Source organism: Cervus elaphus, chromosome X (genome assembly GCF_910594005.1).
Source record: "Cervus elaphus chromosome X, mCerEla1.1, whole genome shotgun sequence".
NCBI classification, from domain to species: domain Eukaryota; kingdom Metazoa; phylum Chordata; class Mammalia; order Artiodactyla; family Cervidae; genus Cervus; species Cervus elaphus.
Genome location: NC_057848.1, coordinates 156,702,939 through 156,719,828, shown reverse-complemented (window position 1 = coordinate 156,719,828; position 16,890 = coordinate 156,702,939). Strand labels below are relative to the sequence as shown.

Here is a 16,890-nt window from a genome sequence, read left to right as displayed (position 1 = left end):
AGTATGGAGATTCCTTAAAAAACTAGGAATAAAACCACCATATAACCCAGCAATCCCACTCCTAGGCATATACCGTGAGGAAACCAAAATTGAAAAAGACACAGGTACCCCAATGTTCACTGCAGCACTATTTACAATAGCTAGAACATGGAAGCAACATAGATGTCCATCGACAGATGAATGGATGAAGTTGTGGTACATATACACGAGGGAATATTTCTCAGCCATGAGAAGGAACACATTTGAGTCAGTTCCAATGAGGTGAATGAATCTAGAGCCTATTATACAGAGTGAAGTAAGTCAGAAAGAGAAAGACAAATATTGTATACTAACACATATATATGGAATCTAGAAAGATGGTACCAAAAAATTTATCTGCAGGGCAGCAATGGAGAAACAGACACAGAGAACAGACTTACGGACACGGGAAGAAGGCAGGAGAGGGTGAGATGAATGGAGAGAGTAACATGGAATCTTACATCACCATATGCAAAATAGACAGCCAAGGCGAATTTGCTGTATATCTTAGGGATCTCAAACAGGGTCTCTGTACTAACCTAGAGGGGTGGCATGGGGAGGGAGATGAGATCGAGGTTCAAGAGGGAGGGGACATATGTATATTTATGGTTGATTCATGTTGAGGTTTGCCAGAAAACAACAAAATTCTGTAAAGCAATTATCCTTCAATTAAAAAATAAATTTTAAAAATAAATGAGTAATTTTTAAAAAATCTGTACTTCAGGATTTGATTAAATTCTTGGAAAGCATTTTCTGCCTCCTGCTGGTTGTGGAAGCATCTCCCCCACAAAAACTTTTCAAGATGCTTGAAGAAGTGGTGGGTGGTTGGCAAGCGGCCGGTAAATATGTTGGATGAGGCAAAACTTTTGCACCAACCTAATATCACTATTATCAGGAATTTTTGATGGAACGTGATTGGTGTTTGCCAAAGAACAAAACATGGATTTGCTTCAGGGAAGGGGGAAAAGCTTTTTTTTTTTTCTCTTGGGTCTAAAACACACACACATTCTCACACACACAAAAATCAAAGTAAGGAAATTTAAATGCTTTTTATTAATGAACTTGCCACACAGAGATTTTGGGTGAGTTAGTCAGAGGCAAAAGTGGTCTCAGACAAGTGCTCGGGCCTGGTGCACTGGGAAGACCCAGAGGAATTGGGTGGAGAGGGAGGTGGGAGGGGGGATCGGGATGGGGAATACGTGTAAATCTATGGCTGATTCATATCAATGTATGACAAAATAAATAAATAAATAAATAAATAAATAAAAATTAAAAAAAAAAAAGTGGTCTCAGGTGAATATTTTCTAGTGGGTAAACATACATGGCCATTTGGTGGGATAGAGATAGGGGCCTTTTGTCTATTTTTAGCCCATTACGTCTGCAGCCTCAGCCAGTGCCTGCACAACTGTGTTCAGTGGAAAGTCTCTTTGTGCCGAATCCAAAGCTTCAGAAGAAGCAATTAAATGTTCCTGAGCAGTAAAGATGGAAAAGTGGAAAAGCAACTTTCTTCTTACAGATCATTTGAATAAAACTTGGTATCAAAGATGACTGAAGAGAAACTTTCCCGATGATGCTGTGGGTGTGAACATTTTCATAGAGATTTTCCCTAAAAGCAGTTTTGCACACTAGCTGCCAAACCTGGCCCAGATGTTTCACATCAGTCTTCTGAGATGGTATCTTCACTGAGGTCAGCAGAAACTAGCTGAATTTCCTTAAATCCTATACCTCCAAGACCAAATGCAACTTAGGCCTTAGGAATTTTGTACCACCTTGGCCAGTTCTGTGTGGCTGGTAGCCTTAGCTGCCAAAAAAATGCTTTTAAATCATTTGTATGTAACAATTAGATTAAAATTTGTTCTTTGAAGTCTGCTTCCAGTTGGCATTTTGCATATCACTTAAATTGAATCTCTGCTTTTGTGCTCATATGCTGGGCCATGTGGCCAATTAAGCTTTTTTTTTAAAAAACAAATTTCATTTTAGTATTGTTAAAACAGTAATAATAAAAAATGAGACTACGAGTATGCAGTGCCAAGTTAATCCAAATAGCAATTCTGATTTAGAACTGATAATGTGTAAGATCCTAATGGTAACTAGCTATTATAAACATATGTTCCATGTCAAGACAAGCTCTCAGCTACAGAATTCTAAAAATCCTAAACCTCCATCTCCGTAGATACCAGCAAAGAGGAAAGGGATTTTTAATCTGAGAGCAGAGTAGCAATTGAGTTGCTGGTTACCAGGGGAGGAATTTGAGTCGTCACAGCAGGAAGGTTAGAGAAGGACAGTGCGTTACACAGGATTCTATGGCTTCAGAGAACACTAACTAGTCTAAACTGTATTTTTCAAACTTTTTTCCCCCAGTCCTAAAATTCACCCAGGAGAAAGAGGCTGGTTTAACTGCAACGAAGAGAAACTTGATCAGCCTGGAGGGCTGCTCCTAGTCGGAGACGTTGAATGGCATCTTGCTGATGACCTCCCCACTCTCATCGAGCATGCTGGTGTAGGCCCAGCGGCGGCTGCAGCGGCACGTGGGCCCGCACTTGGTGGAGTTACACTTGGGGCACGGGTAGAAGCAACCCAGGCAGTCTTCATCGAGGCAATCACACAGGTCAGCCTGATTGACGAGGAGCCTGCCCTTTCTGTCATACTTCTTGGTTTCGGGCTTTGGAGAAGACAATTCTTTCTTCTTTGACATTTGCTCTTTCTTCTGCTGCTGCCTTATTTTAGGATTAAAGTTGGCGACCTGAGGCCCGGGGTTTTGAAATGTCAGCCCTTTTAACTGCCGCTCTACCCGTTTCATTATCTTCTCCTCCATCTCACTGGCTCTCTCAGGAGAACTTTGACGTGCACGTCTCTCTCGCACGGAACTGCTTTTTTCTGCTTTTTTACTCATTTCTGCTCACCTGGGGACACAAACAAAGTCAGCAACCATTTGTGGGCGCTCATTCAACCACGAGGACGCTGGAGCTGGTAAACGTCATTTCAGAATGGGCCTATTAAGTTTTTACTTCAAACCTGGGTTAAGTGGATACGAGCGTTTATCAGCACCAACAAATCTTTGGACAAAAGTGCTTTTACCAGATAGATTTTCCTCCTTTATTTAACCATCTCTTTTTTTCTATCACATGTTTAAATAACCATTCATGTTTGTCTAGACTAGTACTTCTCAAACATTAATGTGCATATGAATCATGAAACTTCTTGTTAAAAACTAGATTATGATTCAGTTAGGACTGGGGTGGGGCCAGAGAGTCTATCTTTCTAATGTATGCCAGATTGTACTGATACTGCTAATTCCAAACCTACTTTGAGTCTCAAGGGCCTAGACCTAAACCAATAGTGATCGGGGGCAAAAACTGCTTTGCTTTAACAGAAACCCAGTTATTCTTCTTAGGTGAGTGGCCCTAGGATAGAAAAACAACAGTTTTTTATGTAAAGAATTTCCTTCTCTCCGCAATGCTCCCCCCCTCAACACCCCCACACAAGGCAAACTCTTGACTTTTCCTCCAGCTAAATTGGTTTGAACAAAGAAAATACTGTTTGGACCACTTCAGATCAATAAACATATTCCTTGTTTCTAATGACTGTAGTAAGTAATGGAAATTGGATGGTCATTTTAGCAATTGCCTTTTCTCTTGAAAACGTCAGTACATTAGCTGTGGTTTATTTATTTCGTTTGAAGTGACCTCCACTTCTCAGGAAACACTCTACAAGCTACTTTAAGGTAATTAATCATATTGAATTAGTGATTGGTTTTTAAAAGGCTTTCTAAAATCAGTACACTCTCAAGGACTTTCAGTGTCATTTCACCTCTCTCCATGTCTCACTGTCCCCGTGGGTATGTCTCTTCCCTCACCACTCCCCCCATCCCTCTGTTTCTCTCCTAATTGGCCCACGTCCTACAGACTCCACAAAGCTTCGCAAACTACTAATAATTTAGAGTAGAGAGGCAGAGGATACCCATTTCTTTAAGGATGTTCTGCCTAGCTTCAAGAAGCAAACTGGCTAAAAGTAAGAGAGACAGAGGATGGGGCATTAGCTGTGAGAAGATCACCATACTAGAGAAAAAATTCCCTTTGCTTCTCACTGGAGAGTTTCAGGCAATTCCAGAGGACTGGCCACACTCCGTTTGATACATACTACTAATTTCACGCAACAGGTTCCCTTTTAGGTCTTCCTTGTCACTTGAACAATGTAGTGTCTACAGAGAAGGAAAAGCAAATGATTCCCCTAAGTCTCTCTCTTCAATTGGATTTATTTGCCAGGATCTTGTTGAGTAAATATCCAGGACAGAAATAATACAGTTTCATAATTTCTATCTAAGTTACTCCAATGTCTTGGCAGGTCTAGAACATTTAGTTTTCTCATTACTCTTATTCTTTGAGTTCTAACTTCATGGTTAACTACTTATCTTACTTTTTTTGGGAAAAAAAAAAGGGGTAGCAGCTACCTTTGTGCTACATTACCCTAGGCAGAGGAGCCTCAGGCATCACACTGCCAGGGATCAGACACTAGCACTGTCTTCACCACTATCTGACTTTAACTTAAGGTGACTTCAGTTGCTTAACCTCAGTTTCCTCATCTGAAAGTGGGGATAATAAAAGTACCTTCTCTATGGGTATGCCCTAAATTAGGTGCAGTGAGAATTTCAAAGATGATATAAGACCAGGTTTCTGCCCACAAAGGTTTGGCAATCTCCACTGGAGAGATCAATTATCTGTAGCTCACTGCAAGGACAGGGAAAGGTGCTCCAGTTCAGATTCAGAGAACCCTATGGGGGGTGGGGTTCATAATAATCAAATATCAATAGAGGCATCCCTATTTAGAACTAACCTTGATATCATTTTTCTGTGCCACCCCCCTCCCCCGAGTTTAGTGAGGTGCTCAGTCACTCAGTTCTGTCCAAGTCCTTGCAACCGCATGAAGTACAGCCCTTCAGGCTCCTCTGTCCATTTTCCAGGCAAGAATATTGGAGTGGGTTGCCATTCCCTTCTCCAGAACTAAGTTTTACATCTTAAAGAATTCTGGTTCATTCCCATAATGGTAAAAAAAAGTGAGTGTGTGCATGTGCAAATCTGCCACCATAATCCAGTCTAAAACCACTATTTTTTTTCATTCATTCAACAAATATTGATGAAGAGTATATCATATATGCTAGGAATTGTGCCCTATTTATTGCAGTAACAATTGCACACACAAGTCCAGAGTCCTTCAAGCAGTGGCCTTTATAAAAATGAATAAATTGGGGTAAAAATCTTTCACTCTTCAATTAAGCAAAATATCTGTGTAGGCCAATTTTAAGGCACAGTATTTGTTTTAGAAACAGGCATCAAGACTCTGGTAGAGAAACTCAAAGGTTAGTTATGAATACCTGTGAACCAAACACAAAACTGATTCTCAATACCTTTACAGTAAAAGCAGAGTTTGTTGCCTGTCTGAATGTTCCAATGTTGTTCCACTGATATTCCTTTTATTTTTAGAGTATTAACAGTGAGTAAAAGAAAATAGAATCAGATTACAATGAGACCTTTTACTGCAGGAACACTGTAATAACCCAATTTGCTGGACACTGCAAGTAAAATCACCAGGCAACTGAACAGATGTGGCCATTTTATGTTCAGCTATAGCACACTCAACCTTTGACATGAGATATGTTTGTGAACCAGAAATGGTAGCTTAAACCCCAGGGCCTCTTAAACCCTTGACCTCTCTCAAACATGTTGGGAGGATATATTCAGGCAAACAGTTAAGGGAAATTTAAAATAGAAATAAATGCTTGGTGAATGCATTTGAACCCTTGACATTCCAACCCTGTTGGTCAGGAAAGATCTTGGTATTTTCACAGGGAACTCTTTTTTCTGTTAAAATCACTTTGAAGGTAACATTATTTTTTTCTTGTCACTCGACAATTTATTTACTTGTCATAAAATACAGTGAAAAAACTCTGAGCCCAACCACATAAAAGTCTTAAATGCATGAGCTTTATCATTATCTTTCTTACCATAGTTCTGTTAGTCCTTAAATTTCATGGTGTTGAAAATATCCTTTTTGTGTTTCTTTTCTGGATTGTTCTCCCTCTGAGCAATGGTTACTAGAATCTTTTAGATTGACATGTATTTGCTAATTGGATTAAAGGCGAGATAATGGAAGACTTTTTTTCCCCAACTATCTGGGTGATATTCTTAATCTGGAAAACAGATGTTTCAACATCTTTTTGCATCTTTGTGTTCATGATTACAGTAAAGTTTCAGAATATTCCAAATGATTCAGATTCACTTTCCACATTGTTGGAAGCAGGAAGCCATTAAGATGAAACCCTTTAAACTTATATGTAATAACAGGAGGTGAAAGAAGGTAGAAAAGGGAGGGAGGAGTCCATAAGACTTGTTCTTGGTTGATGTTTTTTTATACTTCTCTCAGCTCTCAAAACTGCCTTTTTGCTTAATTCACTTATTGAAGCAGTTGATGCTTTTTATTATCCCACTCACATAGATTAAAAATGTTAAAATATACTTACTAAGTGTAAGATGAAAGATAATCCTGATTTAGGTGGTTACACTACTTTCACCGAAGACAGTCCTTTTACCTAAAATGCATAAAAAGGCAGTTTGTCATCTATTCATTAGGGGGAAATGTGTTAAATGTAACACACAAATAAAATCTCCTGTCCTTCACAATAATTGTGTCTCTTAACTTTCATCTTTCTTCTAAAAATGTTTATACGAGTTTTCTAGGCCATTGGTATTTGAGAAAATGGGAGGAAAATGGTTATTACTGAAATAGTCTTAATGAAAAATAGTTTCAAATGTTCAAATTATGTTAAAAAAAAAAAAAAAAAGAGGGAAGGGGGGCAAAAGAAATCTTATTTCAGGAGTACCCTGGCTGAAAGTTTCAACAAATTTAATCTTTTAAAAAAATCTTCAGTAATAGTAATAATGAAAGAGATCCTTTTCGTTTAACAGCGAGAATGATTAATTTGGCATTATAAAAACTTCACATTTTCCATAACTGATACTTGGAATCAAAGATGTATGGTACCTCTGTCTATGTTTGATGTTAGACAAAAGCCTTGTTGTATAGAGAAGCGGAAATTCTTGGGTCCTGCACCCAGAAATTCCAGTTCATTAAGTCTGCGGGGTTGCCTGTGACTCTGCATTTTTAACCGACAGCCTGAGGTGATTCTGATGTTGTGGTCCGGGGACCACACCTGGAGAAGGGTGGTTGTGTAACTCTTCTGAGACTGTAACAGAGCCCAGCTCTGCCTGCCATCCTCTGCTCGCACAGCTGTTGCTAAATATCCCTCAACAAAGATCTTTAGGGAGATGACTTTCATACAGTTTGATATCTTGAGATACATTCTGAGTGATCCTCAGTCATAACAGTTAAACACCTTTGTTTAATTCACTATACTCTTCCTGAAATTAGTGAACATACAAGGGTGTATCTGGTAACTGTCTACAACCACACTACATATTTGGCCAGAACCCTCTGGTTAATAGAGGTGGGGCTGCCTATTCACCTAGATTTGAAATACAAATGAAATATTAGAATTCAAATGAAGGATTCTTAGCCTACCACCATTATATACTGGGGGCTTCCCTGGTGGGTCAGAGGTTAAAACGTCTGCCTGCAATGCGGGAGACCTGGGTTCGATCCCTGGGTCGGGAAGATCCCTTGGAGAAAGAAATGGCAACCCATTCCAGTACTCTTGCCTGGAGAATCCCATGGACGGAGGAGCCTGGTAGGCTACAGTCCACAGGGTTGCAGAGAGTCAGACATGACTGAGAGACTTCACTTTATTATATACTGGAGAAGAGATGATGTCATTTGGAGCAAATCATAAGAGACAGTGCCCATACATTAAAAAGTTGTTGAAAGGGTAAAGAGAAGGGGTTGAATTTAGACAAAGATCTGGTTATTCTGACAACTGGTAAATAGTATAGTATGTTTTGCTGAATTTCACCTGCCATTGCTACTGTTTATCTTCCTAAATACAATTAGATGTGTTCCTGCAAGCAGAATTCAAGAAGGCTTCTGGTGAATTCTAGACTGTCTCTGAGTAGTGTGTGCCTCATCACAAATACCTGGACTGGGGGAGGATCCAGAAAACTGCCACGCCCACAGAACTGCTTTTCTCTGCCTGAAGGAGTGCTGGACCAGTTCTATAAAGGAGGTCAGACAAGAGCTTACAAATGAGGCACAAGGCAGAGTTCCTAAGGGATCCAACTATTTATTTCTTCCCTCCTTACCTACCCTTCTTTTCTCCTCTGTTGACACCCTGCAGAAGGAAAGTGTGGAAGAATGTATTATTTGTTCATAATTTTTCCTTCTATTCCCTGTATCGTGCCATAGTTTCACTAGGTAGATTATACTTCTCCATCCCATTGACCTTGAAATTTGCCATATGACTTGCTTGGGCTAAAGGAAAATGGGCACAAGTGATCATTAATGAGTTCTGTGCTGAGATATTAAAGGGCATTGCAAATTTCTGCCAAGTTCTTCTTGTATTTCTGTCATCTGCCATGAGAAGTGCATACCCCAGGAAGCTGCTGACTGCAAAATGAGACACATATGAACAGATCTCAATTTGATTCACAGCCTTAAGCAGAGCTGCCATAAGTGACCCACAGACACATGAGGAAGAACATCAATGGTATCTTAGTAAACCATTAAGATTTAGGGGTGGGGTGTTTGCTATGCAGCAGCATCATAGCCTTAGCCGAATAACACACAAGGATAAGTGCCATTTACTTGGGACTCACACCTTGCCAAGCACCGCTAACATTAGCTCCTTTAATCTACAAAATTTCCTTCTGAGATCTGCTAATGCGTCCATCTTTCATCAAACATTTGCTCAGAGAAGGCAAGGACTCACAGCTAACAAGTGGCTAAGCCAGAAACTCAAATTCATGTGTGCCCAAGTTCAAATATTGCGTTGGCCAAAAAGTTCATTTGGGTTTCTTGTAACATTTCATGGAAAAAGCAAAATGAACTTTTTGGCCAACCCAATACAATGATTGTTCCATGGCTTTTTCCTATTTTTCCTGCAGTTGAAACCACAGGTGATAGCAACAACCACCACATAAAACACAATTTCACTCTTTTATGAAGGGCACTTTCCTGGGTCTTCTTTCAATCCAATTACTAATTGGGATACTTAAGTCCCGTTTTTGTTCTGCTCTAGATTGAATCATTGCCCATGAGATTTGAAATGGTAAGTCTTCAGTTCGGAAAGTATTGTGCTTTAGAAACCACAGGAAGGCTTAAAATAGATTGGAATATTCTGAGGTTATAGGTAGGAGAGAAAATTGTACCAGATAAAAACCAGTTGAACCAGTGTTTTGAGCTTTTCTTGACTAAACCAGACAGACTCCATAGAAACTACTCAGGATCCTCCCTGTCACCCCACTGCAAGAGATGATCATTCAGAAAGGACCGCCAGTATTGTTGCAGTGACACTCAGAAGGAAATATTTCCCATCTCTGGCTGCACATTAGAATCATTTGGAGACCTTGAGGAAAAAAGAAATCTGGGCCCTGCTGACAAGCAAACTCAATTGACATTTCTGAGTGAGAAGCTGAGCATGTTTTTTTTTTTTTGGCGGGGGGAATGTAAATTTTTTAAAGTTCCCCAGGTGATTCTATTTTCTTTGACCACACTGAGTAGTGTGCAGGGTACTAGTTCCCAGATCAGGGAACAAACCCTGGCCACTCCCCCACCCCCGACTGCAGTGGAAGCGTGGAGTCCCACCCACTGGACCACCAGGGAAGTTCCCCCAGGTGACTCTCATAGGCAGCCAGGGTTGCGACCCACTAAGCTACACTGATGGCTCAGATGGTAAGAATCTGCCTGTGATGCCAGAGACCTGGGTTCAATCCCTGGGCTGAGGAGATCCCCTGGAGGAGAGTGTGGTAACCCTCTCCAGTATTCTTGCCTGGAGAATTCCATGGACAGAGGAGCCTGGTGGCCTACAGTCCATGGGGTCACAAAGAGTTGGACACAACGGAGAGGCTAAACACGGGGCAAGCTGTAATAGGGAATGGGCTTCCCTGGGGGCTCAGTAGTAAAGAATCCACCTGCTAATGCAGGAGATGTGGGTTCCATCCCTGGGTGGGGAAGATCCCCTGGAGGAGGGCATGGCAACCCACTTCAGCATTCTTGCCTGGAGAATCCCATGGACAGAGGAGCCTGGTGCTCTACAGTCCACGAGGTTGCAAAGAGACATGACGGAGCAACTCAACAACAACAACAAAAGCTAGAAGATGGACACAAAAAATGTATTTGCTGATTTGCTGATATTTCACATTAAAAGCCAATTCTAGTGAGTGACTCACTCATGGAGACCGGAGTGTCAGCTTTGCATGTCTTTGAACTTCCTACCTACTCTCCTATCATCATTCTTTACCATTTCTCTTTCCTCCATGGAATATTTACTGAATCTATAGTTATTTACTGAAATCCACATCTATGTTAATTCCTAAAGTGGTGTTTGCCAAGGGTTAGACTGTTAAAGTTTATAGAGTTTGTAAAGAATTCACTAAAACTGTTATCGGCTAACTTAAAGAGGAGAGATGTCAGTGGCTTCATTAGCCAAATAAATAAAGCCCCAACTGTCATTTATAGTGATTGTATACATGGTTCATACTCTCCCATGACTATTTTGGGGCACTGACATGATAGTTTAATTTGCACATACAAGTTCCCAAGGATTAGCTGTGACTGGCATAGCCTGAGATTGAGACATGTATGCTATCTTGCTCCTGCATACAGAGACCCCTTGTGGCACTCATCTGACGGCCTCCCAGGATATGTGGGAAACCTTCTATTTCTTTTACAGTAAGATACACAACTCCCTTATTGCACTGGTGGCAACTGATTTTTTTCAATGCATTTGAATGAAAATAATATCTAAGATTTACGGAGTATTGTCTATGTGCCAGGCACTATCCTTAGTGTTCTACGTGCATTAACTCATTTAATCCTTAACTCTATGAGGTAGATGATCTATTGTCCTCATTTTACAGAAGAAAAAAACTGAGGCACAGAAAAATTAAGTAAGGTGTCTGAGATCACACACATATTAAAGGATCAAGCTGGAATTTGAACCCAGAAAGTCTAGATCCAGAATCTGGATTTTGAGCCACTAGAAATACCACATCCCTTAGAAGGTAAGGGACTGATCTGAGTACATTTTAGGAGAGGCTGTAGAGCAACCAGTAGTCTCGTCACTGCTAATGGAAGTGCAAACTGGTACAACCACAAACAAATGGTTTTATGACAGCTGATACCTACTAAAGCTGAACACCTGCTTACCCTATGACCCAGTAATTCCTGGGTACATATCCCAAAACAGTGCATACTTGTGTTGATGAAAGGACATGAATTTGGGTGTTTGTAACAGCACTGAACTGGAAACTACCCAAAGGTCCATCAACAGGAAAGCAGGTAAACACATTTTAGTGTATCTATACTGCTCTGCAGCAATGAGAGGAAAAAAATGTATCACTACACAGAGTAATAAGGAAGGCTCTCACAAACATAATGCTGACTGATAGAAGTCAGGAAAATAGAGCACAGGCTATATGTTGCTATTTATAATAAGTTCAAAGGCAGGCAAAAGGAATCTCTGCTGTTAGGGGTCAGGCTATTGGTTACCCCAAGGGTGAGAGCTCTGTCTGGAAAGAGTATTTGGGGGCAGGTCTTCTGGGGTCGTGGGTAAAGATATATTATCTTATTGGTGCTATGTGGTTTGTGGGATCTAGTTCCCAGACCAGGGATTGAAACCATGTCCTCTGCAGTAGGAACATGGAGTCCTAACCACTGGACTGCTAGGGAAATCCCAAGTCCTTTTATTGATCTGGTTAGTGTCCACAGCATGTTTAAGTTCTGAAAGTTCAGTGAGTCTTACATTTAGGTTACATGCACTTTTCTGTATGTACACTATATATATATATATAAATTTTGCAAAGGTACCTCTGTGATCAAATATTACCTAGAGATAGGAGATTTCATTAAATATTTTCAAATAAACAATGCATATCTGGAAAGGCAGTGTTAATGGGACGGTTCATAGCAATACAGGCTTACGTTAAGAAACAAGAAAAGAGTCAAATATCCTAACTCTACACCTAAAGCAACTTGAAAATGAATAAATTATGAACTCCAGGGTTAGTAGAAGGAAAGAAATCTTAAAAATTAGGGTAGAAATAAGTGGAAAAGAAAAAAAAGAGACCATAGCAAAAATCAACAAAACCAAAAGCTGGTTCTTGGAGAAGATAAATAAAATTGACAAACCATTAGCCAGACTCATCAAGAAACAAAGGGAGAAAAATCAAATCAACAAAATTAGAAATGAAGATGGAGAGATCACAACAGACAACACAGAAATAGAAAGGACCCTAAGAGACTATTATCAGCAACTATATGCAAATAAAATGGACAACTTCTTAGAAAAGTACAACTTTCCAAAATTGAACCAGGAAGAAATAGAAAATCTTAACAGACCCATCACAAGCACAGAAATTGAAACTATAATCAGAAATCTTCCAACAAACAAAAGCCCAGGACCAGACGGCTTCACAGCTGAATTCTACCAAAAATTTAGAGAAGAACTAACACCTATCCTACTCAAACTCTTCCAGAAAATTGCAAAGGAAGGTAAACTTTCAAGCTCATTCCATGAGGCCACCATCACCCTAATACCAAAGGCTGACAAATGCCACAAAAAAAGAAAACTATAGGCCAGTATCACTGATGAACATAGATGCAAAAATCCTGAACAAAATTCTAGCAAAGAGAATCCAACAACATATTAAAAAGATCATACATCATGACCAAGTGGGTTTTATCCCAGGGATGCAAGGATTCTTCAATATCTGCAAATCAATGAATGTAATACACCACATTAACAAAGTGAAAAATAAAATCATATGATTATCTCAATAGATCCAGAGAAAGCCTTTGACAAAATTCAACATCCATTTATGACAAAAACCCTCCAGAAAGCAGGAATAGAAGGGACATACCTCGAGATAATGAAAGCTATATATAACAAACCCTCAGCAAACATTATCCTCAATGGTGAAAAATTGAAAGCACTGCCCCTAAAGTCAGGAACAAGACAAGGGTGCCCACTCTCACCACTACTGTTTGACATAGTTTTGGAAGTTTTGGCCACAGCAATCAGAGCAGAAAAAGAAATAAAAGGAATCCAGATTGGAAAAGAAGAATCAAAAATCTCACTGCAGATGACATGATCCTCTACATAGAAAACCATAAAGACTCCACCAGAAAATTACTAAAGCTAATCAATGAATATAGTAAAGTTGCAGGATATAAAATTAACACACAGAAATCCCTTGCATTCCTATACACTAACAATGAGAAAACAGAGAAATTAAGGAAACAATCCCATTCACCATTGCAACGAAAAAAATAAAATACTTAGGAATGTATCTACCTAAATAAACAAAAGACCTATACATAGAAAACTATAAAACACTGGTGAAAGAAATCAAAGAGGACACAAATAGATGGAGAAGTATACCATGTTCATGGATCAAAAGAATCAATATAGTGAAAATGAGTATATTACCAAAAGGAATCTATAGATTTAATGCAATCCCCATCAAGCTACCAATACTATTTTTCAGAGAACTAGAACAAATAATTTCACAATTTGTATGGAAATACACAAAACCTAGAATAGCCAAAGCAGTCTTGAGAAAGAAGAGTGGAAGTGAAGGAATCAACCTGCCTGACTTCAGTCTCTACTACAAAGCCACAGTTATCAAGACAGTATGGTACTGGCACAAAAACAGAAATATAGATCAATGGAACAAAACAGAAAGCCCAGAGATAAATCCACGCACCTATGGACACCTTATCTTTGACAAAGGAGGCAAGAATACACAATGGAGAAAAGACAATCTCTTTAACAATTGGTGCTGAGAAAACTGGTCAACAACTTGTAAAAGAATGAAACTAGAACACTTTCTAACACCATACACAAAAATCAACTCAAAATGGATCAAAGATCTAAACATAAGACCAGAAACTATAAAACTCCTAGAGGAAACCATAGGCAAAACACTCTCCGACCTAAACCACAGCAGGATCCTCTATGACCCACCTCCCAGAATGTTGGAAATAAAAGCAAAAATAAACAAATGGGACCAAATTAAAATTAAAAGCTTCTGAATCAGCCATGGATTTACATGTGTTCCCCATCCTGAACCCCCTCCCACCTCCCTCCCTATCCCATCCATCTGGGTCATCCCAGTGCAACAGCCCTGAGCACTTGTCTCATGCATCCAACCTGGATATTGTAAAGTAATTAGCCTCTAACTAATAAAAATAATTGAGGGAAAAAATGGTGAGCATTAAAAAAATAAGAAATAAAATAAAAAAATTAAAAGCTTCTGCAAGAAGGGGTTATGTGATTATTGTGCAGAGGAGATAACATATGAAAAGAAAATTACTCAAGATAAAGTAAAAAAAGGGTGAGAAGGGTTATGCTCCCCAGTCTTACTCTTCCTGAGACCAGCACATAGCACTGGGGCTATAGGACCTTAAAGTGAGCGCTGGAGAATGGCAAGTCATAGAAGAGAAATAGAAATAGGTGCCTACCTGGCAACCACAAAGTACCGATAGGTACGTGACAACAAACACAGTTCAGAAGAACATGGGCAAGAGTTTACTTAACTACCTGGAAGATACTTGCCCTGTGAAGTACCAGGGGCATCGAGGAATTTCTAGCGGCAGCTGGAAGATGAAGCCACTCAAAATGGCTGTGTTCTTGTTCTCTGTCCCTGTCAGACTAGTGCCTACTTCATCTACACCCTACTTGCAGGACTGACCTTCCCACCTCCTTGCCCCACGGCCTAGCTAACGATAGCTTACCAAACTGCAGAGGAGGAGTCAGTCTCTCAACTGGTTCCCGCGATCAGCCGGTTCTGCGCAATGGCGGCCTTGGACCACGTGCATGGGTTCTTGTGTGCGCATGCGTGCGTGGTGTGTGCGCATGCGTACGTGATGCATGCGCGCCTGCGTGCGCGCCTGCGTGGGTGCCTGCGTGCGCGCCTGCGTGCGCGCCTGCGTGCGTGCCTGCCTGCGTGCGCGCCTGCGTGCGTGCCTGCGTGCGTGTGTGGTGTGCGCATGCGTGCTTGTGTGGGCGTCCGTGTGTGTGTGTGTGTGTGTGTGTGTGTGTGTGTGTGTGTGTGTGTGTGTGTGTGTGTGTGTGTGTGTGTGTGTGTGTGTGTGTGTGTGTGTGTGTGTGTGCCTGAGTGCATTCGTGGGTGCGTGCGTGGGTGCATGGCTAAGTATGTGCCTGCGTGCGTGGGTGCGTGGCTGTGTGCATGGGTGCATGCATGGGTGTGTGGCTGCGTGCTTGGGTGCCTGCGTGCCTGCACGCATGCGTGTTCAGCCATGTCCCAGTCTTTTGACTGTAGCCTGCCAGGCATTCTCCAGACAGGCATAGTCATTTCCTTCTCCAGGGCATATGCCTGACAGGGATCAGCTAAGGTCAGTTCTCATACAATTGGTAATCCTGGCTTCCCCCAACCCCCAACAGTGAAACCTGCCGACGTGTCCGTGCTGCCTGCCTGCTCCTGCGTTGCACACGATGGGATGTTGCTCCAGGACCTTGCCCGAGACAGGCAGGGTCCTCCATCGGTTCAACCGTGATGTCTTCGTCTCTGTCGCTGACTTAGGGCCCTTTCTTTGGTTGCGAAACTGAGCAAGTCAGGCCTTGCTGGCCTGTGGGATGCAGTAGAACAGTAGTCTTGGGTTAAGAGTCCTTAATTTGGGCATAAATGTGTCTGTTTGTTTGTTTTTTCTATATTTAGTTTTTGGTTGTGCTGGATTTTTGTTGCTGCTCAAGGGCTTTCTCTAGTTGGGGAGAGCTGGGGCTTCTCATTGCAGTGGCTTCTCTTGTGGAGCACTGGCTCTAGGGCACGTGGTCTGAGTAGTTGTAGTGCAATGGCTTAGTTGCTCCAGGGCATACGGACAGGGAGGGATTGAACCAGTGTACCTGTATTGGCAGATGGATTCTTTTCCACTGTGTCACCAGGGAAGTCCAATTTGGGCATAAAAATGTGACATCATTCATACCCAAACTGCTAAGATCTGGGAATATTTTCATTATTCCACAGTAGGGTGTGCTGCCCAATCTCCTTGGAGAAGATTATACAGATCGTGTTTTGTCAAACTACTTCCATTATATTAAAGTGCTCTGTGGAAAGAATATTCAGTGATCAAAGTAGTTTGAGAATAGTGGATTAAATAACATTAAGTAGATGTCTGTACTGAAAAACTCATGTCATTAATGTGCTAATGGGGTAGTGAATCCTTGTGTCAATCAGGATATGCTAGGTTATGCTGAAACAAAAATTGACTCTAAAATTTCAGTGGCTTATATCAAAGGTTTGTTTCACTAGTCCTGCCACACATCATCTTCTCTTTGGGACCTAGGCTGAAGCAACAGACTATTTTTCGTTTGTTAGTATTCAATAGAAATTTATCTTTATTTTTACACAGAATAGAGTGCACAGGTCTTATGATTTTCTATGTAGAAGTGCAGGGAAGTTAATGCCCGTGGGACAAACTTTGATCAGTGTAGAGACAGGAGACAGCAGAGAATCAGCAGCTAAGTTCCCTATGTGTTCCCTCTCTGATGGGCTGTAATGGGGCACAGTTCTTTTCATCTTGGTACCAGGTGGACACACTTGAGAGAATCAGCTGTTTCTCTCATTGAGTTTGATGGAAAGTTTGTTGGGAAGCAGTGACCAGTATCACAGGACATCATCTTATATTTGAATATTTATTTATTTATCTTGCTGCTCGGAGTCTTAGTTGTGGCATGTGGGATCTTTA

General features: G+C 40.9%; 1 protein-coding gene across 1 annotated transcript; it reads right to left on the bottom strand.

The window, feature by feature from the left end:
• Positions 1-1,070: 1,070 nt before the first annotated feature.
• LOC122690764 (ARL14 effector protein-like) lies at positions 1,071-14,987 on the bottom strand. Its single transcript, XM_043897695.1, has 3 exons — positions 14,920-14,987; positions 6,536-6,604; positions 1,071-2,921 (listed from the first exon to the last, which is right to left on the bottom strand). The coding sequence occupies exon 3, from the start codon at positions 2,909-2,911 to the stop codon at positions 2,456-2,458; it is 456 nt and encodes a 151-aa protein (XP_043753630.1). The 5' UTR covers positions 2,912-2,921; positions 6,536-6,604; positions 14,920-14,987; the 3' UTR covers positions 1,071-2,455.
• Between the last annotated feature and the right edge of the window lie 1,903 nt (positions 14,988-16,890).

What these genes read in the sequence shown, in the direction of transcription:
- LOC122690764 (XM_043897695.1), bottom strand. Translation starts at nt 2,911, where the DNA reads ATGAGTAAAAAAGCAGAAAAAAGCAGTTCCGTGCGAGAGAGACGTGCA.